The following is a 26,921-nucleotide window of genomic DNA, read 5'->3' as shown; positions in this document are numbered from 1 at the left end:
GTACAATATTGCAAAGGTGCCGATAATGTCGTAGCAGATGCATTATCTCGGCTGCCAGCCCAGCTTCCACCAGCACAGGCGCCGGAAGAAGAGATAATTGCTTTAGTTGCTGCATGTTTAAATAAGGACGAGTTACAGGCAGCCACTGCTAATGATGGTACCTTCCAGCAGCTTATTCAATACATTGCTGAGAGTTGGCCTCCAAAGAAGCAATTTACTTCAGTACTTGTACCTTACTTTGCAGTGAAAGACCAACTGTCTTAAGCCGATGGGCTCATTTTCATTTCATTTTATTTCATTTTTATTTCCTTAAGTACCCCACTCGGGGGTATTACATAAGGGGTGGATACACAGGAAAAGAGAACATTTGAACACGTTAGTTTTCGCAGCATAAGTGATTTGTAAGATTTGTCGCGAAGGATGATGGGCAGGTGGTTGAAGCTATGGAGCAGGGAAGGTCGTTCCAATCCTTGACGGCGCGGAGAAAAAAATAAGCGGAAGAAGTGGCAGTTCTGTTATGATAACGGGACACTTGAAGTGGATGGCTTGTGCGATGTGAAATGTATGTATTTTCCGCAGGGAACGTGTTACAGTTCCAGAGTCTTGCAGGGGACAATTGATTCATTTAGCCCATGAGAATCATCCAGGCATAATTCGTACAAAGCAGCTGTTTCGTGACAGGTATTGGTGGCCGTACCTTGGCAAACAAGTGGAAAGTGCGGTTCAGAACTGTTGCATCTGTCAGGCTGCCGACAAATGGGCGAAACCTGTCTTTGCACCCCTACAACCAGTTTCTTTTCCTAAGAAACCGTGGGAGAAGTTAGGCATGGACATTATTGGTCCTCTTTCAAATGTTCCCTCAGATTGTCACTTTGCAGTCACTTTGATTGACTATTACTCCAAATGGCTTGAGATTTGTTTCGTTCGGGACATTACGCCTGATACAGTCATCACCTTCTTAATTCAGTCTTCTGCCGTGAAGGCTTTCCAGCATGCTGAGTAACAGACAACGGTTCCCAGTTTAAGTCTCGTCAGTTTGAAACTTTCATTTCCAAACGAGGTATTCCACACCTCTGTTCTTCCAACTACTATCCTCAAGCCAATGGGCAAGTTGAGCGGTTCAACAGGGTCCTGAAAGAGTACATTCAACTAGCCCAACTAGAACAACGTCTTCTAAAGAAGGCAATTACAGAATACTTAGAAACTTATCGTTTTTCTGCTCAGGCAACTACGAAATTGTCTCACACGATGTTGCTTCATAAGCGTCAACCTCGCACAGCGGTTGACGTAACTGATCTCCCGTTGCCTTGTACTTTGCAGTCAGTTTCGGACAATACCGTAAGGTTGCGAGTTTTTCATAGGCAGGAGTACATGAAGAACTATGTGGATCAGAAGCGAGGAGCCAAACCTTCAGTCATTCAGGTTGGCCAAAGAGTCAAAGTACGTGTTCCAGGGAAAAAACACAAGTATAGAGGTCCGTTTACCGTTATGTCGGCAGTGGGATCCCAGGCATTTAAGCTCAGTGATGGATCGGTATGGAATGCTTATAACTTGTAATCGTCCATTCCAAACGGGAACCACCTTTACGTTTGCACTCTTCAATACCTTTGCAAAACCAGTGCAATACTCTGCCTCGATTCCACGATTGGTTTATATCCCTAGCATCACCATCTGTCCCTGGGGGAAATGGTATTCAGGCACCGGTTTCAAATCCAGCTGTGGTGCCCAGCTACCATGTTTTACCTTACACTGAGCACGCTTCAAAGTCCTCGAGTATTCAGGCACCGGTTTCAAATCCGGCTGTGGTGCCCAGCCACCATGAAGCTTTACCGTACACCAAGCATGCTTCAGAGTCCGCAGATTCTTCTCAGGCTTCGTATCGATACTTGACTGATGAGCCTAGTTCCCATGCCAGTGTCTTTCCTAACACTGATGGACATGCTTCCAAACCTTCAGGTTCCCATGCTTCGCGTCAGGGTTCTCCATTCCCAGCTACAGCTGAGGGACGCTTAAGCGATTCGTCGGACTCCTCAATGCTCTCAGAAATGCCTGAGCAGCGCGTAAGCGAGCCAGTGGGCTCATCCTCACATACCGAACTTGCTGCTCTGCAACGGAGCACGTCAGAGCGCAATGAGCTTCAGCGTTCGAAGCGTTCGCGTAAGAAACCGTCCAGGTTTAAGGACTTCGTGTCCTGAATTCGTTCTTAGTTGTATGTTGTAATCTGTACCATACGTGTGCATTGCTGTGTGTAAGCTGTACACTTATTCACTGTATAAAGTTATAAGGGATACACTGTTATGCTGTGATTTTCTGTTGTATGTTATCTGTATAAGTGCTTTCAGCCATGGTGCACTGTGTACATAGTTACGTTTTTTTTCTCCTTCTCATGCCGCTTCTCTGTTCTTCAATTGGTTATATTATAACAAAAGGAGGGGGGATGTTAAGGTTTTAAATACAGTTCTATGTGTCATTACATTTTCCTAAAATTGTATAAGGTTATAAAAGTGTTGTATCGGCTGCGGTGTCACAGACTGGCTGTCCACTGCACAAGCGTGAAGTTTCTTTGCTCTGTTCCCTTCTCCCTTTCCCCTTACCACGATCTCATATTAACGCCCTACTGCAGTTAATCAACGTAATCTTTGCCTGCCTTCGCAAACCGTGTCAACGTGCGTTCCTTTCGAGCCGTGGCCAGTAGGCCGCGGCAACTCAACAGTGGCGACGAGTCACATCGTAACCCACGAAGTCAAGGCAGACCCGGGCACTCGGACCTTGCAGGCAGCCGTGCCAACAACGTCCATGGCTTCTCAGATGCTTCCGACCTTTCACGAGAGCACAGATAAGTGGAACCCGTACTTCATCAAAGCAGAAGCGTACTTCGAAGCAAACGGCATTACTGAGTCAAGCAAGAAAAGAGCACTTCTTGTGGCTGCGCTGAGCACGCAGACCATTCAAATTCTTGCCGGAAGAGTAGCTCCCCGGAAGCCGAATTCCTTGACGAAGTTACCGAAACCTTGAATGAGTACTATGACCCTAAACGCAACGAAATTACGGAGAGCTACAAGTTCTTCAGCCGCTCCCAACTGGAGGGGGAATCAGTTCGTGCTTTTCTCATCCATATCCGCCGCATTGCAGACCAATGCAACTTTGACAGCTCCTTTGACAGAATGATCCGGTACAGGATTGTTTGCGGTGTGCGCTCAAGTGCGGTACGAAAACAACTGCTAGTGCGGAAAGAGCTAATGCTGGAAGAAGCTGAAGCGATATTAATATCTGCCGAAGCCGTGGAAGACGATGCGGAAAGCATTTCAGCCGAAGAAACACCGCTGTTAAAAATGCAGGCACGTCGACGAACAAATCTCGGAGAAAGCGCTAAAAACGCAGGAGACCGGGATTGCGGAAGATGTGGAAGTTTTAAACACGATGCTAACAGCTGCAGCTCGATCAAGGCGCGTTGTTATCAATGTGGAACACCGCTGTTAAAAATGCAGGCACGTCGACAAACAAATCTCAGAGAAAGCGCTAAAAACGCAGGAGGCCGGGATTGCGGAAGATGCGGAAGTTTTAAACACGATGCTAACAGCTGCAGCTCGATCAAGGCGCGTTGTTATCAATGTGGTCAACGTGGGCAAATCGCAAGAATGTGTCTTAGCCGCCGAGGCAGGGAAGCAGGACGCGCTGCGCTGGAGCTGCACGGAAAAGCATTAGCAGTGCAAGAAGCAGCGTCGGAAGATTACTATGAGAATGCTCATATCTGGACGTTGCTGTCAGAACGAAAAAACAGGCTCGAGCCGCTGATGCGGCGCGCGTTCAGTTGGGCCGGTGTGGAGCTGACAATGGAGGTAGATACAGGATCTCCAATGTGTGTCATAGCCCGGAAGCTTTTCGAAGAACATTGGAAGCACTGGCCAAAATTGGAACCTTCACAGCTTAGCCTTTCGGGCTACGCAGGAAAACTACTAGTACTTGGTGAACTTCAACTGATGGTTACGTACCAAGGTGTGGCGGTTGAATGTAAGCTCGTTGAATGTAAGCTGGTTGAATGTAAGCTACTAGACTGCGTTGGACCAAGCCTGTGCGAACGAGACCTCATAAACATGCTGGACAAGGCTAGAGTTTCGGTACTGCAAGTGGAAAAAGGGGTGGCACCAGGCACAGTGCAAGCCATCAGCTACGACAACAATCGTGCTGAATACCCAGACGTCTTCTCGGAGGAACTGGGACTGATCAAGGGGCTCCCAGCCAGCTTGATGCTGAAGGAGGGTGCTGTTCCCAAGTTTTGCAAAGCAAGATCACTTCCGTATGCCCTCCGTGACAAAGTGGCGAAGGAGTTGGAACGCTTGGTGTCCCTGGGCATTATATCACCCATGAAACATTCGGACTGGGCGACTCCCATAGTGCCCGTGCTTAAGAAGGACGGCACAGTTCGTATTTGCGGGGATTTTAAAGCCATGTTGAACCAAGCGTGTGAAACAGAGCAATATCTATCCCCTTCCGGTGATCCAGGACATGTTTGCGTCATTAGGCGGTGAGGAATTGTTCAGTACGCTAGGCCTGAAAGATGCCTACAACCAGGCGCCATTAGACAAAGGTGCACGCAAGCTGTGCGTGATTAACACGCATCTGGGACTCTTCTGTTACAACAGGCTGCCGTTTGGTATTTCCTCGGCTCCGGCCATATTTCAGAGGAAAATGGATACTATGCTGGCCGGTCTTCCTGGAGTGCAAGCGTACTTGGACGACATGCTTGTGTCTGAAAAGGTGGCAGACAACGAAGCTCGGCTGAAAGCAGTGTTGCATCACTTCCAGGAACACGGCGTAAAGCCGAGGTATGACAAATGCAGCTTCAGCCAACCGTCCGTAGCTTATCTGGGACATCGGATAGATAGACATGGCCTGCACCCCACCGAAAGGAACGTGGAAGCTATCATGAAGGTACCGAGTCCTTGCAATGTGAGCGAGTTCTGTTCGTTTGTCGGCATGTTGACATTCTATTCCAGATTTTTACCAAATATGTCAACAACGTTATCGCCGTTGTATCACTTGCTAGAAAAAAGCGCACGGTGGGAGTGGAAGCACCCACAGGAAACAGCATTCGTCAAGGCCAAACAATATCTGAAGGACGCAGAAGTACTTGCTCACTTTGATCCGTTGAAAGAACTGAAATTGGAATGTGACGCATCACAGCATGGCATTGGTGCAGTGTTGTTCCACACAGAAGGCAGCGCTCATCGACCAATCCGATTTCGTTTAAAGACTCTTACGAAAGCCGAACGAAATTACTCGCAACTAGATCGTGAGGCGCTGGCACTCGTGTATGGCGTCACGAAGTTCCAGGACTACCTCTGCGGCCGTGAATTCACGCTAGTTACGGACCACCAACCACTCGTGGGACTGCTCAGAGCCGACCGCCCAACGCCTGTTATGGCAGCGTCCCGCATCCAATGCTGGGCACTTTATCTCGGCGGTTATCGCTACAAGCTTCAGTACTCTCCCGGAAGGCAGTTGCTGAATTCGGGCACCCTCAGCAGGCTTTCACTACCGGTTTCCTGTCGCGCTCTCGAACCACAAGAGTATGTCTTCTGTTTGGAAAGCCTTGATGAAGGCACAGTAACGACGTGCGAACTACAACACCTGACAGACCACAACTCGACGCTCACACGCATCAAGCATTACGTACTGAATGATTGGCCCAGAAGATCTAAGAGCATAGAGCCGGCTGGAGTTGTCCTTGGCACACGAGTTAGTTTATTGGGGCCACCGAGTTGTTGTACCCGCCGAGGCACGGAAACGTTTACTGGAGCTCCTGCATGAAAATCACCAAAGGTCATCAGCGATGAAGTATATCGCACGATAATTCTTTTGATGGCCGGGCCTGGATGGAGAAATCGAGAGACTGTCAGCGACATGCAAGAACTGCATCGATAATTTACCCATGCCGCCAATCGCACCACCAGCAAGCTGGCCACAAACGCTGGAGAAGTGGTCACACATTCACGTGGATTTTGCCGGACCAATAGAAGGCATGATGGTTCTGGTGATAACTGATTCCCATACAAAGTGGATAGAAGCAATCCCTCTCAAACAAGCCATCACGACGGCTACAATTAACTGTTTACGGGACATATTCAGCCGGTTTGGTGTGCCCAGAACGATTGTTTCCGACAACGGGACGCAATTCACTAGCCGTGAATTTGCAACGTTCGTCCAGCAAAACAACATATCGCACGTCAGGACAGCCCCTTTCCACCTACAATCTAATGGGGCTGCTGAACGAGCCGTAAGAACGGTGAAAAACGGCCTTTGAAAGATGAAGGGAGGAAAATTGGAGCACAGATTGATGCGGCTGTTGTTGAGCTACAGAAGAACGCCCAACAAAAGTGGGAAGTCGCCATCGGAGATGCTTCTAGGCTATTAGATCAGACCGCGCCTGGATACCTGTTTCCCAAAGTCCGGTGGGGGAGCCACATGTGCAAGCAAGGAACGCGTGCCCCCTGTAAACAGTCGTGTGCACGTGCGCAACTACGGTACCGGAAGTAAATGAATACCAGGACAGGTGATAGCTACATCTGGGACGTGAATGGTCACCGTAGAAACACCTGGAACAATTGCCTGATGGCATGTTGGTCAAGTCTGCCTGCAGCCTACGGAAGTGCAATCACCGGTCCCGGCGGAACACATGTGCACGGACGAGCCGCCAGTCAGCCCAGAAGAAGCGGTGCCGCACCCTGATGCAAGTCTGCGAGAACGGTCGGGTACCCCAACTTTAGTCACAGATCATCATGCCCCGAATTAGTTCTGGCCTGTCAGTCCACTGAATAAGAAGTTGCAAGGGACTTAGCTCAAGTACTTAGACGCTCAACGCGTACAAGGAAGCCAGTTGATCGTTTTCACTTTTAGGAGGAAAAAGTGTTGTATCGGTTGCGGTGTCACAGACTGGCTGTCCACTGCGCATGCGTGAAGTTTCTTTGCTCTGTTCCCTTCTCCCTTTCCCTTTACCACAATCTTATATTAACGCCCTACTGCAGTTAATAAACGTCATTCTTTGTCTGCCTTCGCAAACCGTGTCAACGTGCCCTCCTTTCGAGCCGTGGCCAGTAGGCCGCGGCGACTCAACAAAAAGTTACTCAGGTTTCATTAATCCTTGTATAAAAATCTTAGAGCCACATTTCCTTTTCATTCTAGGGGGAGATGATGAGGTGTTTCAGTTCTGATTCCGTGGTTACCAGATTCGGTTTAATGTGAAGTGTTTTCGCCTCAGGGGGCGCTACCCTGTGTGTATATGCGCGGCATTGTACAGAATAAATGAGTTCCTGCTTGGCTACTGGCTGCTGCTAACCTTGTGTCGGCCGGCTCTTCAGCGTCGAGCCCTGTGTGCTTCGTTCGGCGCGTCCGCCGCACAATACAACACACTGACACTTCACAGGACAGTTAGGCACTGCAGTTCTTACATTTTAATTAGTGCTCTGACCGACTCATCTAAAACTCATCTGTGAAACTGTCAAGAGGCAAAACCTAGCAGTGTAGCACATTTCATGTATTACAACAGTTGCCAGAAATTGGAAGCAATGCTGATCTTGCACCAGATAGCCTGACAGAATAAGTCTGAAATTAAGCGAGTCAGCTGTCTGGCAAAGCTAAGTCTACAAAATGCTGCATTTATTGATATAACTGACCACTATATATTCCAAAATGAAAAGAGAATGTTTATAAACCCACGAGCTGGCATTGTTCAATTCTTGGTTTTCTGGGTTTTCATTTCAAAATCAAACAAAGCATATTGGATAGTTCCTCATTACGAGTATGACTACTGCGACGGCAAAGCTAGTCGGGAATGGGTTTTATGGCAACAACCTGGAGATGAATAAGAGCCCACTCACAATGTGTGCTTGAGCTTGAATGGCCTCTTGGTCACGGTCCCGCTGGGCTTGGGTGAGCTGCGCACGGAGGTCAGCTGCCTGCATTCGTAGCTCGTCCAGCTGACAGTCCTGGAGGGCACGCTGCCGCAGGAACTCTTCTTCATAGTGGCACCGCTTTTGCAAGCACCGGTCTCGTTAAACAAGCGGCAATATTACTCCGTTTATCTTAAGCCACTGTTTTCAAATGAAGCTGAACTCAAAAATCTAAACAACTACCTAGATTAGCTTAATTGTTCCCACATGCACTTAAGCTGATTATGCAAGCCTATTCTAGTCTATGGTAGTACATTGCAAACTTTTCTTTTGTCATGAAAAAATGAGAGTTTAGTCTTGTGAAATAGGTGTCTATTAGAAACAACAACAAACACAAGAAGAGAAACAGATGCAGCAAATGTCACTAATTAGGATTTTATTTACGAAGTCTCTGAATCATCACTTTATGAAAGTCTTAAGAATGTTTTGAAATGAGAGCCTCCTAAAAACTACTGAAGAATTTCTTTAATATGGGTGCCACACGGGCATTATTAATCACGATCAGCACCAATCCAGATTAAGGACCTAGTTCAGATCTGGATTAAGATCCAGATCTGAACTAGGAGCTGCTACACAGTCTCTCTTATTCGCAATCAAGCCAAATCGGGATCAAGACTATCGCAATCCACGCATCGCGATATTGCTCATAGATAGCGATTTCTCCGACGTCTGTGCTTTGTGGCCAAGCTTGTTAAAAGCACAACAAACTAGAAAATCTAGCGCAGCTCAATACAAGCCCATTAGAAAAGACAGCTCTCGATAAAAGACAAATTTTGAACTGTTTCAATTGAAACAATATCAGAATTCTGAATATCTTCAAATTCGTATGGACCCCACGTACTATGGAAGAAGCATACGATAACCAGACAACCGCAGTCTTCAGCCCTTAGTTTAACTGCTGTACTGTCAGAGCTCATAGAGCACCTCAAAGAAAACTGATTATTAGTGTTGGCAGCTTTCCAATTATGTCGGAGCATATAAAGAGCCCATTATTTAATTGACAACTAACAGGAGTGGCTGTAGACTTGGAGCACCTAAAGCAAAACTCTGGCGCACACAAGACTGCTGCTTCGCTGCAAATGAATAGCTGCGAGTGGAAGCCATAAGAAAAAAAAAGGTGATTAAGAATTTCATATAGGAATACAAGTAAGTGCAAGAAAACAGTATCAAATGATAGATTTATGAAAATACTTTTACAGAGGAGTGCAAAGTTTTTGATGCTTGTGTGTTTCTTGCACGAATAACATTGCTGATAAAGGCCTCTATATTGAATTATCATAGACACCGATTTTTTTTCAGTGACATATAAATGTTCAGTATTATTTTGAGTGTTACAGTACGTCCAGTATGTCTCCATTATTTAACCCAGCAGTGATCTGACGTTACTAGAAGAGCTGCAATAGTGTACTTTTCTGCGGTACTCATTTCGCTCGCGCAGCCAAACATTAGCGGCACCTGGCACAAAAAACAAAGCAGAAAGCACGACTGCCCGTGTTGCCAAGTGTAAACAATAACTGAAGTCCCAAGCAGATAGTGTAACAAGTGTAAGGCGTTTCCCAAGCCAGGTGTACATAAACAAGCTAAATATAATGTAAAAAAAAGTTTCATAAACAACTCGTAAATCATGTTACATGTATTCTACAAGATTTCGGGCACACTAGCACGACCTGGTACACTTCATTTGAAACAAGCACGAACTGGATTAGCTTCGACTGTGTAGCAGCGGCCACAAAGTTGATTGCAATTAAGAAATTTAATCCAGATCGCTCTGATCTTGATTGAAAGTGCCTATGTGGCACCCGTAATGAGACCAAAAGAAAGACAAGAAGGAGAAGATGAAAGCTTGCAATGAGAAATTCAGAAACAGGGGGTGGGTGCTGTAGCTGACATTTTGACAAGTGGACTGATTGATTGATATGTGGGGTTAACGTCCCAAAACCACCATATGATTATGAGAGACGCCGTAGTGCAGGGCTCCGAAAATTTTGACCACCTGGGGTTCTTTAACGTGCACCCAGATCTGAGCACACGGGCCTACAACATTTCCGCCTCCATCGGAAATGCAGCCGCCGCAGCCGGATGACAAGTGGACTTGTCTTTTTCAAGACTGCACCTGATTTCGTTCACTCTTGCCCGTGTGTTTGCCTCGTACCCTCTCCCCAATCCAAACAAAGGAGGAAGAGAGGGCAACAGCGAAAAGGATGGAGGGAGGGGATTGTGGGGAACAATGAGAGGCCGCTGTGGTGTTCTTCGGACAACCATAACTTAGAAAACACCGCCCTCCCTCCCCTCTCTTCCCAACCAATCCCTTTTTTTTTTTCTTTTACAAAATACCGTTTTTTGACTTGCTCAATATTAAACGTCAGCCTTTCACTGTACCCCAGTCCCCCTTCCCCTTCTATTTGCTGTTGCTCTCTCTTCCTTCTGTATTTTAATTGGGCGAGAAGGTATGAGGCATACACACAGACAAGAGCTGAGGAAGTCACTTGCAGTTTTGAAAAAGACAAGTCCGCTTGTCGAAACCTCAGCTCCAGCACCCACCTCCTGTTTTCGAATTTCTCATTTTAAAAGACCAAAAGAAACATTAGACATGAATTATTCCCTGTGTGTACTCATCCTTCCAATGAGTTTCAATATTAATGTAGTGGGTATGGGATATTGTGAGCAGACCGCTCGGTTGCGAAGCACAACTCCTATGAAGCTCAACTAAGCTAAGTGATACTCCCCGGAGACTATGGGCCTCGCTGCTTAAAAAGACAGCCAAGCCTACTTTTGCTTGAAAACTCTATAACTTTATAAGCTATCATCATGCTCCAAGTGATGGTTCAGAGTCCATTTAATAAACACTGAATGTTGTTTGTATGTGCAAAATAACAAAAAAAGCAAATACACCTAATCCACTAGACAATAAATTAACATATTATCAAAAAAACAGCATTAAGTTCACAGCATACTCACCTGCCCTGTCACATTGTATTTTAAGTGTCCCTCCCAAAGAAGTGCAAAATATCTGGCACCTATTTGGTATGAAGACCTTTCAACACATTTCTTTGCCTAGATAAATTCAATATATGCTGAACGGTAGTCTTGCAGGTACATGATTAGCAAACAATTCTTTTGTTGTAAATTGTGCTGTACATAGGTATTATTTAATGCATATTTAAATTGTATTTCAGCACTGGGATAGTCTTTTCTATTCCCTCTTTCCCCCCCTTGTTTTCTGTGCATGCATCTATCAATGCTAAATTGCTATGTAACATCAACTTACCACATATCACGAATAGTACCTGCATGTTTAATACTGTGCTGCCAGAAACTTTTTAAAATGTACGCTTGTGATTCTTTGGAAAGCAGACGCAAAGCAAGGATAAGCACGACTTGGATGCAGAAGCCATTTCCAGTTGCATAATAGGTGGTTGTCCTAAGATTGTGCAAGGTGAAATCTTTTTTTTCCCAAAAGGCTGTTTATGCAAGGGCACAAACATTTGTTCAGAACTTGACAGATGAAGTTGACAGCATCTCAAAACAGGATGTTCCCTCACCATGTTTGCCAGTTCAGTGTCCCTATCCAGCAACTGCTCTTCAAACTTGGCACACTGCTGCTGCTGATCCTTAAGGCGCTGCTGGGCATCTGCAAGCAGCTTCTCCATGTGACTGCACTCCTGCGAGTCTTCTGCCATCTTCTGGTTCAGATTAAAGATCTACACAAAAGAGCAGCAACCTCTGCATCAAAATTGTTGCCATGGCTCTACTTCATAGATATTGAATGCTTCAAAAAGTAACAATTCCCAATATTATTCATGATACCAATATTCATTGTAGCCATTAAAAACTGCATTTCTCAATTAAAACGACAGCATACAGCACTGATCATGGGATGTGATGTGAAAAAAATGACAGACGAGGGCATAATAAACCACTGGTGTCCAGCAATGTTCCCAACATGTACCAACCAGCCCAGTAAGGTGCACTCCTATGCTTACAACAAGAGCTCACATTTTGACAAGCTAGGTAAAAATATAGCTCCTGAACTTTTCACCCCAGAACATCTTCCTTATTTGGACTGACTTGTGTTTCATGTAGCTGCGAAATCCCATGACATTAAGTGACAAGCTGTGAGGTCACCAGTTCAATTATCTGCCGTACTTTCAATACATTACAAAATTTTTGAAAGCAAGTCATTTCACACTTCATTATGCAACTTTTGCAAGGCATTGTTTTTAAGTAACAATGACATTTCCACTGACTGAATTTGCCATTTTCACCAGCTTAGGCACATTGTCTGAAAGTGCTGCAACCGAGCACAAAATGATGATCCTGCAGAGTGTAGAATTTTCCCAGAAAATACTATCAAATCATCTGTATAAATGAAAGTGCAGCAACAAAGCACAAACTGATGAGCTTCTAGAGTATAGTAGCATAGTATTCCCAAAAGACACTAAATTGTACCTGAGCTTCAAGGTTGTTGATTTTGTCACTCCAGGATGTCTTCACCTCGGACAGATGTTGCCGTGACTCGTCCAGCTTTTTTTCAAGCTGTTTGCGCTGCACCGCAAGAGATCACAAATTGGAAAAATCTAAAGAGATTGTACAACACTTATTTTCTTTCGACATACTGCCACGTGTGTTTCTTTCGACATATTTATCCGTAAACAAAGGCTTTTAGCGCAATGGCTGAGAAGCTTTGCAATTGTCAGAGATTTTGCGTGCAGGATGTCATCAGTGTGTTTATTCAAGAGCTCATGCGAGCACCAGCGAGAAGGTTCGAATGTTCGATGCTACTTGTAGAAATGCTGACACTGTTCATCACTGTTAGTGTACAGCATGTATAACTTATAATTTAACAACCTCTTTTGTATCGGGCACAGGTTCCCCCAAATAAAAAGCTTACTCTTGAACCCACCAACTGTTGTTTTCTCTATGTTACAGCCTCATGACAATACTAACTTTGAGCGCATTTCTACTTTTGAATTTGATGAGACAGAAAATTACAAAAACAGACATCATTGATATTGCTGAACCCACACTCTTCGTCAAAAAAACAAGTGGTATCACGAGCAGGCAAACGTCTAACCCGCTGGCCTTTTTCATGCAGCTTGCTGTCAGCGCACTACTTATTGGTGGGGGTATATGCACCATGCAGCTGCCTGCGATTATCAGCATTACGCATGTCAACAGCAACGATTTCCACGCACCAGATGGTCTACCGTATCTGCAATAGGACAGCTGGCCGCATGGTGTAGCTATACCGACACTTGCTCTTAGACTCATGACCAGCATTCAGCGCCACCTATACAACTGGCTATATATGGCATTTCATCACACCTAGTAACCATTGGGCACGGTGGTACCACAAGGATGCAGACGTCTAACCCGCTGTCCTTCATGCAGGTGAGAAGGCGACACGGTGTTTTAGGTCAAGTAACCCATTCTTGTTGGTGCTGCCGTGCGCACGGCTTTTCTAGAAGTTATTGACGCTGTTTTGTATTTATGAAGACTTCTTTTAGTGACTGGTGACATGAAAAAAAAATCTGGGACCTGATTACAGCCAGATTGCTAAACAGTTAAAAGACATTCCCACTAATATAAAAAAAAATCAAAGAATGTCAGCTCCCTGAAATAGAAAGATAGATGCCCTTTCAAACTTTGAAGAAAAAGTGGTCTCAAGCGAAAATCAGGCCTTTAAAAAATTTAAGAAAAAGGCCTTTCAGAAATTAGAAAATACAGTCAACGATTTGGAAAATGACAGATGATGGTCAAATCTTATTGTTTAGGGATTGCCTGAGGATGAGGGTGAAAACTACAGAACACTAGAATGCAGCATTAATCAAACAATCATCAAGAATACCTTTGGTTTAGAGCCACTTACCATAACAAGAATACATTGCCTAGGCCGGCCCAATAAAGAGAACAAAAGTTGGTCATTCTTAAGCTACTTGACTCGCGAAACAAATAGATGATACTAAGAAAAGGCTAAAAGGTTAAGAACACTAACTACTCTATAGGTGAAGATTTTAGTTGTAGAGGGGAGGGAAAAGAAAAGGAAACTATGGGAAAGTGCGAGACCAAACTGTTAAAAGGGAGAAAAGGTGTCGTTGGTTTCGGACAAACTACACATAAATGGAGAAACTTTTGTCGGGGACGACAAAAAAAATGAGAGAACTGAACTACAATAAAATGCCGAAGAAAGTCTACCACTAACTCAAAGCTACAAATGTTCACAGAATTAACCTTATTAAATGTAAACGCGAGAAGTATTGTCAATGAAACTGAAGCATTAGAAAACGTGCTGCTCGAACATGAACTAGATATAGTTGCTATTACAAAACATGGCTTTCAGAAGACGTATACAGCCACGAAATAGCAACCCCAAGCTACACAATTATCCATAAAAATTGACTAACTAGAGGCGGTGGCGTAGCTCTGCTGATTAAAAAGCCTTTGTGTTTTGTTTTAATGCCTGACATTCCAGATGCAGAGGCAGTGTTCTGTAAGATTATGTGCGGCGACATTTCAATACTTACTGGCTGTTTCTACAGAAGCCCTGTGTGTGGCCACGAAAGTGTTGTTGCTGTCTATGAACTTAAGCAGAATCATTCTAGCAATCATGTTATTTTTATTGCGAGACTTCAATTTGCCTGATAGTGACTGGAATACTATGCACCACACTTCACAATCATCCAATTCACTCATTGATTTGATGCTCAATTTTGGGCTTCATCAAGTTATAACTTTTCCAACGCGAACACAAGAAACAAGTGCCAACGTTCCACACTTATTATTCATTAGTGACAACTTCCAGCTTGATAGGAGTTGTCACTAATGCTTGGATATCCTGGATGATATATTCGATCACCACATGCCAAAATGGCAGCTACCCCTCGGATGCAATGTTACCGCAAGTCTACTGAGGTTTCCATGCCCGATTTCCAAAAAGCAGATGACTCAGCCGTACTTCTTAGAACATGAATACAAAGAATTTTTTTAAATGGCCAGCGATAGATATGTTCACGTCCATGAGCTCTAGCTTCTATTTAAGCGCATAATCTCGCACTGTATGCGCCATTACCTATATCCCAACGAAAAGTAAAAAATCGCTGAAAAACAACCTTTGGGTCACGCGTCATGTTGTTCATGTCAAGCAAAGAATAAAACGCTTGAGACGAAGCATAAAAACAAAATGCACAAGCGCACAAAAAACATCTGAACTACAGCGTGCCATCTACGATCTCAAGTTAAGAACTAGGTTAGTGTGATAAAGAGTGCTTAACAGCGCAAACAACAGGCGGGGACAGAAAAGACGAGACAGCAGTGAACAGACAATTTATTTTTTGCGGAGGTCTTTGGTTTTAAACAGTTACTCGTTGTGCACCAGTCATGCGCGAAACACAATGATAATGCATAAGTACATCAAACCGACAAGCTAAAAAACAACTTTTCTTTGAAGTGTAAATGCGACAAAAGCGGTGCTAACACAAGCATCTTTTAATGAACATACCTTTTCAGCATTTATATTATCGCGTATGGTGCAATCCCTGCATGATGCAACAATAGTACACTCTGAAAATGTTGGCTGGCTGCCACACCTGCTGCAGTGAACGAACAACCATCCTTCTTTATATCGATCCATATGGCACACATGTTCCTTCAGCCTCTCATTTATACAACGACCTGTTTGGCCGATGTAGTATCTTCCACACGATAACAATAGCTGATACACCCCATTACAAATACAATCTCTAAAATGTTTTGCGTGTTTGGTAGTGCGATGGTGGGTCTGGATGGTGAAAGAGACAGTTTGCACAGGCCACTAAGTTTTTGAGGGGCAGTAAGACCACATTCACAATAACTAGCCCTGCCACTTTAAGATTGTGGGCTGTCCTGTGCATATACAGAACTACGGCAAAAGCTTGTCTAGCTTGGACGACGTTAGCGTTCTATTTGGCCTTAAGTTCAACCAGCAGGCTTTTGCCAACAAAAACTTGCACGTGGTCCGGGTACCCAGCTGACGTCAGCCTTGACGATTGCTCAACAAAGCTTTTCGTAATCTTGTGCATACAGGATTTTCCCAAAGCCTTTATGAAGCAAGATTTTGCGATACCTCACTCAAGTAATTTAGAATGCGCGGAGTGAAATGGCAAAACAGGCTTATTTCCACGAGGTTGATACATCCAGCAAGAGCGGTCATTATTTAAAAATATCTTACCATCAAAAAACCTAATTTCACGATTCTCTGAACGTTCATAGGTAAGCTCACAATGTTCAAAACTACTTCGTGAAAACTTCCAAAATGGATCTGTCTAATTTGCCTAAAAACAGGTCACTGACGATGGGAGCGATGCAAGAACCAATACTGTCTTTTTAAAGGTGAGGTTTTCCATCCTATAGGATTTACGTCGACTGAAGGTAAAACCTAAGAAGCTCTAAAAACCCCCCGACCCTGAGGCCAGACTCAGACTCAAATTTAGGGGCACCAAACTCATCTATATATTCTTCAATGCATTGTAACAATGAGTCATGCGAAATAGAATAATACAGGACCTTGACGTCTACAAAAAAGACAAAGGGACTGTTATTCTAATGTGACAAAATAAAGTTTTGTACTTCATGTAGAAGGCGCCACCTTTCAGTGCTTTTATTAGGCTGCCACCGGAGCGTGGCACCCCCTGCACCTTCTATGTATGTCTATATATGTCGATCCCAATAAAGGCGGGGAACTCCGTTTTGTCCAGGGAGCCATCTTGTGCGTCTCGGTTCATGCGTGCCTGCGCTCATTCGCGGCACTAACCACGTGACATAGTGGCAGCGGTGGGATAGCTAACGAACAATGCCCCCAGCCTTAGGCCTCGCCACGACTGAACGGCAACACGATGTCCTTCAATGAGACAAGCAAGCCGCTGCAACTGCCACAACTGTATGGCATCAACCTCCAGCCACCGACTCTGTTCGACTTCACGAACTCGGCAACATGGGCGACATGGCTTTGCCACTACGAAGACTACGCAGTAGTTTTGCGGCTCACAAAAGCACAGGAAGACGTGCACGTACGCTCGTCTTGTGCAACAGGTCCTTGACTGTATGAACCATCCTCTGCCTCTTCATTCGATTGAGTGTAGTGTAGACTACTGGTCGCGTCAGAAGACCTGCAGGTACGCTCGTTACTGTACTGCATGGGCCCGGACACCCACAAGCTCCTTAAGACTTTTTCACTCGACGCCCTGTCACTTGCCTCATACGAAGTCGTTGCCGCTTACTTCCCTGAGCATTTCGTGCACCCCGCCAACGAGCTCTACGAGTAGTCACGGTTTCACCAATGCGTCCAGCAGCCAAACAAAAGCGTCGATACATACTTCGCAGAGCTGTGTAGAATGGTGAAGCGCTATAACTATCAGTCAGCTGCTGTCGAGAAAAGGCTCATACATGACCGGTTCGTCGTCGGCGTCCGCGACTCTTACATCTCGGACCAGCTGTGCTGAAACGCGAAGCTGCTCAAAGAGGCATAGACTCAGGCCCGTCAATCTGAAGACGCCAATAAAGAAAAGTATTCCCAGAACCGAACAGAAAACTTCACTTCACTTCACTTTTTATTCCCTTAAGGGCCCCCTCAAGGGAGGTATTACATAAGGGGTGGGGTTACAATTGGGTGACATATACACATAATAATAATACACAATTATACATAGAAAAAATTATACGTAAACAATATATACACATTTGTAATTATGCCCATCAACCAGATATGCATACAATTAGTAGCCACATTTGAACATCAGAGTAAATTAGTGCTTAAGGGGGGAGGTAGCATTGAAAAAAACTTATTTGTTGACCTACAGCAATGAAATTTGGCATGCATACTCATAAGTGTCTCGAATAGGGAAATATGCAGTTTCATCATGATAGCTTCAGTAGTTCTCAAGTTACACAATGCTACACGATCCAATTACATGGTATGCTCGTGGAAAGCCTAGCGCTGCAACAAAACATGCCAGGAAGCTGCGAATGGTGTTGATCTTTACTCAAAAGAAAGCTACAGGGTATGGCACTCTCAGAATTTTTTAATAAGTTCTCCTTTTTTTTTTTTTTTTTTAGAGATCATCATGGCTGCCGACACACATTGTCAGAAACAGCGGCACGGACAAATCATCGTCCAGAAAACTACAGGGCCACAAAACAGAAATTGAAGATTGCTGTACCCACAAGCAGTGTTCAGGGATTCAGGAAAAAAAAAACAGAATCAAAATCGGTCCAGTCATTCTCGTGCTACTCTTTCCACGAGCAATGCACAATGTCCAAAACACGCTTGTGAGAAAAAGCCTGTCGACGTTTTCGACAGGCTTTTTTCAATGAAATTTTTTGTTTCTCGTTGGATATTGATGAAAATTGGCACAGACACTAAGAATAACCTCACAGTGCTTCTATAAAAATTTTGAAGCAATAACACAAATGCTTTACGAGAAACAAATTATTTCTTCATTGAACCATGTCGAGGGGCTGAGCATAACGTCAAAAAAAAAAAAAACAGTATTGAGGAAGCTGCGTTTAAAGTTTCAACTTTACTTTACGTCTCTAAGACACCTAAAAATTGTGATCTCAGGTTTGTCTTGTGATATTTAACTTCTTTTCATGATTTACTCCTTTTCATGATTTATAAAGAACAAGTATGGATTTCAAACCAAGTTCTTTGTATGAAGGAGTGGTGTGATAGGTATGACAGAAAAGATTGTAATTGAATAAAACCACACATACTTTTTTGTGCTGAAGTTGTAATTAGCGTAATTAAGTACTTGATTACAAATATTCACTGAACTTTTTTTTATTTGGAGAGAGGTTTATTGCATCAAAAAAATGGATCACACCGTGACGGCCTATGCCTTCTTTCTAAATAACAAAGTTATGGGCAGAAGACTGGTGGCACGGGAATTTCTAGCAGTATAATTAATGACACGAAACGGGCATATAAAAATTCGTGCCCCTGATTCACACATGCTCTTTCGCCGCTCTAGCCGTGAAACGCATAATCATACAGCCGGTCGCGGAAACTCTAATCTACAGCAATTCATTAACCTCGGAACATTCATAGACGTTCGTGGCGATATCAAGCACGGCTCCAAGCACGTCTGAATCGCATCACAAAAGCTTATTGACAGCACTCCATATGACCGTGGTGTGCGCGGCCGCGTGGACAGTGCAGTCGGCGCGTAATGCACTTGCCGGTGGCGTTCGATGAGGATGGGCGAAATGTGTAACTACGAAGACAAAAAATTGGCACGCACTGCACTTGGCATCGCATTTTCGAATGACGACGCGCGACACTGCTAGCCGCTGTTCCAAACGATTTATCGCAGTGAAGGGGGGGGTGACGAGCTTGACTCGTAAAATGCCCGTACGTGATTCAGAGGAGCTAGCGAGTGATGTGGTACATTTCTTGCGCAGAAGCACGTCGCCAAGAGTGCGCTTGCGCGTCGTTCGTGCCCGCAGTCTCGCTGTCAGCGGAGTTAGGCCTAAAGCCGACTCATAACGCGCCGCACTCGTAGACCGCCGTGCGCCCGCTTGTAGTAATCTGATCGTGCATCCGGTGCGGCCACTCATAGTAATCAGATCGTGCCGCCGCTTACAGCTTCGTTTTTTGCGAAGAAGCACGTCGCCACGAATGCGCTAGCGCGTCGTTCCTGCCCGCAGTCTCGCTCTCGGCGGAGGGCTAAAGACGACTCCGATGACGCGCGGCGCTCGTAGACCGCGCTCCCGCTCGCAGTAACCTGATCGCGCATCCGCTTACTGCTCGTAACTAAAACGTAGTTATATCTTAAGTGATTATCAAGCCGTGAACACGTCACGAAGTGGCGATTTTCGAGAGCCATGTCTTCGCGACGCACAAGCAGCAGACGACGATCTCCCGGAGCGAGCATCGGGCCAATGGTGAGGCGAGCTGAAGCAACAAGGCGGCCACGGCCAATCAAGGGCCTCAAAACGACCTTCAAACATTTGCTTTTCGCTCGCTTGTTGTTAAAGGGAGGAGCCAGCTAAGGCGGGAAAGTTAAACACGAAGAAATGCTCTTTCCGATGAGCCCAAGAAGCCGGCTCCCGGCCCAAGCATCGCGAAGCTATAATTTTTTGAAAATCGACGTTTTCTCGCCATTTCCAGAAAAAGTTTTGCTACCTAGGTGGGTGAAACGAATTTTCCGAAGCACTTCTGCGCGGTTTTCAGTGTAGATATTTTGGAACCAGATAGAAAAAGGGTTCCAGAAACTGAAAACTTGAGTTTCAAAAAATCAATTTTTTGCCATTTTTCGCGATCCCAAAGCCGCGTTCTCCCATAATAAAGGCATAGTCACAGTCTGGAGGTCGATAGCAGGTGACCAGTATTTGATTACTCGAGGCAACAGGCAGATTAATGCAGAGGATTTCATAGCTGCTGTTTATATCTACCTTATAGGAGTGCAAGTGGGATTTGACTAGAACCAGAATTCCCCCTCCCTTTCTCTTAACCCTATCTCGTCTGTAAACTGTGAAGGACCCAAAATCACGTAGAATTTCGTTGCTCTGTATGTTTTCATTTAGCCACGATTCAGTAAAAATTGCTACTTCGGTGTTGTTGTCAAGTAGAAGTGCCTCTATAGCTTCTTTTTTTGGCAGGTAACTGCGCGCATTCGCAAGTAGGACCGACAAAGTATGACGTGAACGGGGCGGAGAAGGCACAGGTGCAGCTTTATTAGATACTAAATTCGTGGAAGCATGTAGCAATTGCTACTTTACTTCGACAACAGATGCTGCATCAGCATTGTACATGAACTGTTTATTTTCTATGAAAAGCTTATCGAACTCAATTTTAAATGGGTATTTCTTTTCTTCAGCAAACAAGTAAAGATTCTTACGGGCTAGACGAACACGAGAAGAATAGTCTTCACGAATTTGGAAATTAGAGCCTTTAAGTTTGGATCCGGCCGCAAGTATTCTAGTTTTATCTTTAAAATGTCCAAGTTTTACGATTATCGGGCGGTTCTTAGTGCCTTGAAAATGGCCCAGCCGGTGGGCCCTTTTGATTGCGTCTCTGTCAAGCGTTACGCAGAGACTTTCCGAGCAAAAAGCCATTACTCGCGATTCGGACTCAGCCCATGTTTCACCTTCCGCGTCTGGCATTCCAAAGAAAATTAGATTACAGCGATGCTGGCGATTTTCCGAGTCGTCACACTTTGCAGCTAGTTCCTTTACTTCAGAAGCAAGTTTAGTGATTGTGGAGCTAGTGTTAGAGTCCGGTACAGGCTCACTGGTCCGAGCCACTCTTTCCAGTGCATCAACTCGAGCGGCGAGATTGCTAACCATACTTTTTATGTTTGAGTTATCAGCACGAATAAGGGTTAGCTCCGCCAGTACAGCATTTTGACCTTGTTCAAGGCGGGAAATAGCACTGGCTATAGTTTCAAGGGAGGTGGAGGAGTTTTTGCTAGTAGGACCAGGGTTGAGTTCGACGTCTCCTGACATCAGAAGCAAAAGACTAGCAAGGTGAAAATCGATACATAACAAGTACAACGACTGGCATAACGATCCACATAGGTAACCACACAGGCCGATTGAAGGGCACGGCACCGCAAAAACATAACGCTTATGGCGTACGGTAAATAACTAACCTGCGCAAACAGGGGAAGTCTCATGACCGTGATCGTTGCGGTGGCGTGCCCCAGCTGATTCCAGAGTGACAGAGGCTTTTGTAGGAGGGGCGTATCACCCGCACGCCTGGTAGCACTATGTTGCCCGCCGAAATCGCAATCAGTCACCAAACGTGGGAGTAGCTTTTGGTTCCAGTATTCAGCTGTGATCCGAGGGTCGCTGCGTCCAAGGTTTCAGGCATTGGAGTCATCGCAGGAAACCCAAGATCGGGCCAGGGTAGATTCCGTGCAGAAGTAGGAACCGTGGTGACGACGAGTGGGCCAGCCATGATCGCAAGGGCAAAAACCTGTGCAAACAGGGGAAGTCTCATGACCGTGATCGTTGCGGTGGCGTGCCCCAGCTGATTCCAGAGTGACAGAGGCTTTTGTAGGAGGGGCGTATCACCCGCACGCCTGGTAGCACGATGTTGCCCGCCGAAATCGCAATCAGTCACCAAACGTGGAGGGTAGCTTTTGGTTCCAGTATTCAGCTGTGATCCGAGGGTCGCTGCATCGAAGGTTTCAGGCATTGGAGTCATCGCAGGAAACCCAAGATCGGGCCAGGGTAGATTCTGTGCAGAAGTAGAAACCGTGGTGACGACGAGTGGGCCAGCCATAATCGCAAGGGCAAAAACCTGCGCAAACAGGACAAGTCTCATGACCGTGATCATTGCGGTGGCGTGCCCCCGCAACGATCACGTGTCATTGTGATCTTTGTGTCATTGCTACTTTTCTGGGCCCAAGTTCGCCCTTAATAAATCATTGTGTGTGTGTTCTCCCTCTTGTATTATGTGACAATATATCAAAGTGGCACGATAGGAATGCAAGAAACAAAATAGCCATTTGCCTATATATATAGCACGGTCTCCATACGTCACTTTCCTTTGTCCGAGGCGCCAGCAAAACCATTGCACGTTTCAGGTAACAACAGACGGTCTGCGCAAGGCTGAGTACACTGATTGTAACAACACAAGTGGCCCATCTGCTCTCACCACAGACCCACGGGCAGTCCGAAACAGGGTGGATAAATACCGGGCTGGGGGCAAGCGAGTGTTAGCTGGGACCAGTTGTAAGCTGCCAACTATGACACGCGCACGATTTCGAAGAGAGACCACATGTTTGAAGAACGTTCCACTGCTGTACTACCGAAAAAAAAGAAGAGAAAAGAAGTCTTCCCGACTCCTTACACTCTGAATGCGTTGCCCGCAGCTGAGGATAGGGATGGGCGGTTTGTGTCTCATCTTTTTGAACTCTGAAGAGGAACCATATGCATCCCAAAATGTCGAGACAGTTGTCACTCAAAGATCTAAAGATAAGAAAGTGCTTTGAAACACATGTTTTCTGTTTTCTTCACGCCTTGCCTTTCCTGCAGGCAAATGGTGTCTCCAGAAGGGTGGTCGTGCATCTTTTCATAGATAGCAGATGGGCAACAAGCACTGCAGCAGTGAAACCCCGGTAGATCTACAGCACAAGCACATGATAATGTTAGTTTCAGCACTTACGTACGTTGTGGTTACTGCATTTCTGAGCAAGCCTGTGAGCAATAGTGTGTGCATCGCCAGCCTCCCCGCAGCACATACCGTACGCACGCAGGGAACCCAAGCAGGCATGAATGCCATGCGAAAAGTACAGTTGCGATAAAGCGAGCAATAAGATGCCGTGGCATAATGAGAAAAAATGGCTTTGTGAATTTACGAAAGGTATAATGAAAGTTCACCTTTTATTTTTTTCTTTCAGGAGCCATCTTTCATGCTCTAATCTTTTACCCTTCTTTTTCATAGGCTGTACAGGGGCCAAAAGCCACCCGTGCATACACGCAGTTCGTTTGCTAGAACTTGCTTCTGTGTCTGCAGCGTGAAAGTGCGTCGGCAGTGCACTTCCAAGCAGACAGGCATCTCTGGAGTGCCCCACGATCCTCAGCGACTTCCCAAAAAAGATTCCGCATTAAGATTCAATACACACAGCAACAGCCCCGGAATGTTTGATTAAGGCCAGCGAGGAAGCGTCAATCGATTAGTTATCACTGAGGATGCTTCAGTAGCTGAAATTAAGACCTTGAATGGCATTTGGAATCGGTAAGCGTAGCTATAAATAATGCAGTTGATCCATAAGCTGAGAAATTTACTGCATGTGCTCTTCACTGAGCAGTAGATATGGTTTATAATCAATACCGAAAAACTTACAATCAATATTGACGATGCACTTTTTACGAGGTTCAAAGAAAGTTTAATACCGTATTTACTCGCATAATAGGCGCACTTTTTTTTCAGAAAATCCGGCTCGAAGTTAGGGGTGCGCCAATTACGCGGGGTAAAATTTTCGAAAATTTTTTCAACTCGGTTCTTGCGCTTTAAATCTGCACACTTGTCAAGTAAAAGGCGACTTTATCGTTCATCAATTAATTCAGCATAAAACAAACATACCTACATACCTTTTAATGAACAAGCGAGAGCCGTCAACTGCACACACACACGTAAAATTTATTTACACAAAAGTCGTAGCTGTTCCTCCTTTTCCCTATTCGGAGTCCGAGTCGGAGATCACACATTCATCCTCGCCGAGCGGGGATTCGTTTTCGGTGTCCGAATCATCCGCACCCCACAACATGTCATCCTCACTCGCATCCAGTGGGTTCGAGATACCCGTCTTCTTGAAGCTTTTCCTGACGACTTCGTCGGAGATCGCCTGCCACGCTTCCACGATCCAAGCGCACAGCATTTCCACAGGTGGCGTCTTAAACTTACCACCTGTAGTCAGCTGATGTTGTCCTCCAGCCATCCAGGTGGTGTACAGCCTTTGAACATTGTTCTTGAAAAGTTTATTCAAGGACACGTTTCTTTCTTTTTCTTTGATGGTGGTGATGGCGATCGAGCCCCCGGCGTTGTACACGTGACTATGGTGGCTAGAAGGGGGAGGTGGGAGCATCACCAGCTGCGGAGTGTAGCAACAGATCATGGCGGCAGCGGCGGCGCTGCTGTAGCTTTTTAGATCAGTCGGTGGGGGCGAGCGTCCTTGACGGCCAAACAGGCCAGGCGCTGCACGAGAAGGTATGCGCACTTTGCAGAGCTTGCGACCTCCAAGTAATAACTGGAATGCAGCTGTGTGCACTAGTAATAGGGTGTTTTAAACGAAAATTTAAGCACGGAATGTATACCGAGATTAAGGCAACGAACTACCTCTAATGGCATGCAAACATACGCGGTAGCACCCAAAAAGCAAGGCGACGTACTCCACGATAAGACCGTGCGTATAAGTTCGAATACCATTTGAAACGTCGGTGTAAAACGATCATATGCTCACAATCGCAACGTTCGGTACCTCCCTTTACATTTCAATGCGTAACTTTTAACGTTTTTATTATATTGTAGTTTTCGCAGCCGTTCACTTTTTCGATGAGTTTCGTGTCTGGTGAATTTTCTACACATCGAGTGACGTATGTTCAATCAAGGAGATTTTAATAAAAATTGTATACATGCGCAACGTTCAGGGAATTAACAGCCTGCATCTTTATTTTTGTACATCGCCAATCTCATACAGCAAGCAGCTCTAAATTACAATCACATGAAAGTGCAACTCCACACATATTCACGTTACGCGACAAAGCTTCAAATAGTGCATTCGCTGCCGTCGCTTGCCCTCCCGTGCCTTGTTTTCCGCTTTTACAATGAAGTGCAGCCTTGTCATTGTATAAAACTTGACGAGCCTGTTAGCAACATCTCTGGAATGTTTTTCGCAGCCAAGATGAGTTAGCCGGTTTCTTGTCAACGCAGAAATGAAGTCCATTATGCTATTTGCTTTAAGCTTGCTGAAGCTAAAGCAGCACGAATGAGTCTTCCATGTTTTCGATAAAAGCCTGCAGTTCATCAGATGGGTAGAGCAGCCCACCCCGGTCTACTTCTCTGATTAAGCAGGCATCTGCGGGCATATCAGAATCGCGTGGTTGGATAAGGGCTTTTGCACATTCAGGGCACTTGGTTTGGCTCAGCATCCTTCGGGTGACATATCCAGCAACGTAATGCATAACTCGGGAGTCGCTTTTTACCGAAACCATTGCGCAGTGATTTGTTGGGATGCCAGACGATTCAAGGATTTTATGTACTTCATTGAGACACCCTATGTGAATGAGCTCGTCAAGCTTCGTCTGGAACTCTCTCCGGTCTTTGTGGCTGCCATGTATGAGGCTCTTCAGCACTGACGGTGACACATTTCCGTTAGCAGGTGCCTTCGCCAAACTGCAGAACGACAGACAATTTGCCGAAAGCAGAAACTGGGTTGGCGTCGGGTGGTCGTTGCTTCCCGACATTTGCCGCAAGATTCCGAACACATTCTCCAGAGGATCCTGGCTTAGTCTTGATGTCAGCAAGTACTTGTCACCAAGCTCTTTTGTGAGATATTCGAAAATCGACATGGTGCTTTTCAGAGTAACGCGAAGCCCTTCTGCAGTACCCTGGCTGAAGAAGCCCAGCTTTCCAACGTTTCCTTCCCACGCATCTAGATATGCAATAAATTTCTCCACTTCAGCCAGGACTGGCGAGTTGGGACGCATGGCACCGCGGCTGCAGCAGGAAGTCATGGCTGCAATCAGCCTAGCCATTCTTCTGATAAATGACACTGTTGCATCACTGGAGCCAACGCCCCATACTCTCTCGATCTTTTCCTTATATGCATACAAACCCCTGACCATCTCATCACTGAAAAAAGTGAAGGCATAGTTCACTTTCATTTTTTCAAATCCGTTCGGATCGATGACGACTCTTGTGACACGAGGCATTGCTTTAAGCCGCACAATGTCCCTATTGTCACACTTCCATGCCTCTTTCACAACATCTATCTTGACCCTTCCTTCGGGCACCTGGAGACCCGTCGACACAATGCTGTTGCGGGCGCACTTCACAAGATGTGGAAAGTTTGATAAGAAGTGCAGACTTCTGCTGTGATCTGCAGGGTGCTTCACTTTGCAAACAACTGACTTTAAAGAACCCTTGATGCCAAATTGTCGCCACATACTCCTGTTCCAGGATGCACCATCTGTGGTCACAAAATCCACAAAAAGCCCAGACTTCTCGGCAGTTAGTGTTGCATCGACAATGATTTTTGCAAGCACATCTGCCTTGACATTTCCATGGGAGCCGAAAACCCCTAAGATTTGCTGAAAGTTGCCTGAAAATGGCTGGTACAATACTACTAGACCGTGATCACACGTTTGTGTGCTTTGATCTAGAGAAGTGTATTTGCCCAAGTCAACGAAACCTTCGATGAGTCCACTGCTTGTCACTTTGAGGCTCTCCGAGAGCTTCAGCTCGTCAATTAAGAGACCTCCGTGTCTGTG

At 45.4% G+C, this 26,921-nt stretch overlaps 1 protein-coding gene across 1 annotated transcript in view; it reads right to left on the bottom strand.

Moving 5' to 3' along the window:
- LOC119165910 (golgin subfamily A member 1) overlaps positions 1–26,921 on the bottom strand; it is a 687,968-nt gene that overhangs the window by 342,536 nt on the left and 318,511 nt on the right. Inside the window, exons 9-11 of the mRNA XM_075884494.1 lie at positions 12,399–12,494; positions 11,492–11,650; positions 7,878–8,030 (exon numbers count right to left, since the gene is read on the bottom strand). Coding sequence (XP_075740609.1) covers positions 7,878–8,030; positions 11,492–11,650; positions 12,399–12,494 — 408 coding nt within the window. The remainder of the gene's footprint in view (positions 1–7,877; positions 8,031–11,491; positions 11,651–12,398; positions 12,495–26,921) is intronic.

This window comes from Rhipicephalus microplus, unplaced genomic scaffold (assembly GCF_043290135.1).
Source record: "Rhipicephalus microplus isolate Deutch F79 unplaced genomic scaffold, USDA_Rmic scaffold_34, whole genome shotgun sequence".
NCBI classification, from domain to species: Eukaryota; Metazoa; Arthropoda; class Arachnida; order Ixodida; family Ixodidae; genus Rhipicephalus; species Rhipicephalus microplus.
Note: the sequence above shows the minus strand (reverse complement) of the source record. Positions and strands in the feature narration are given on the sequence as shown.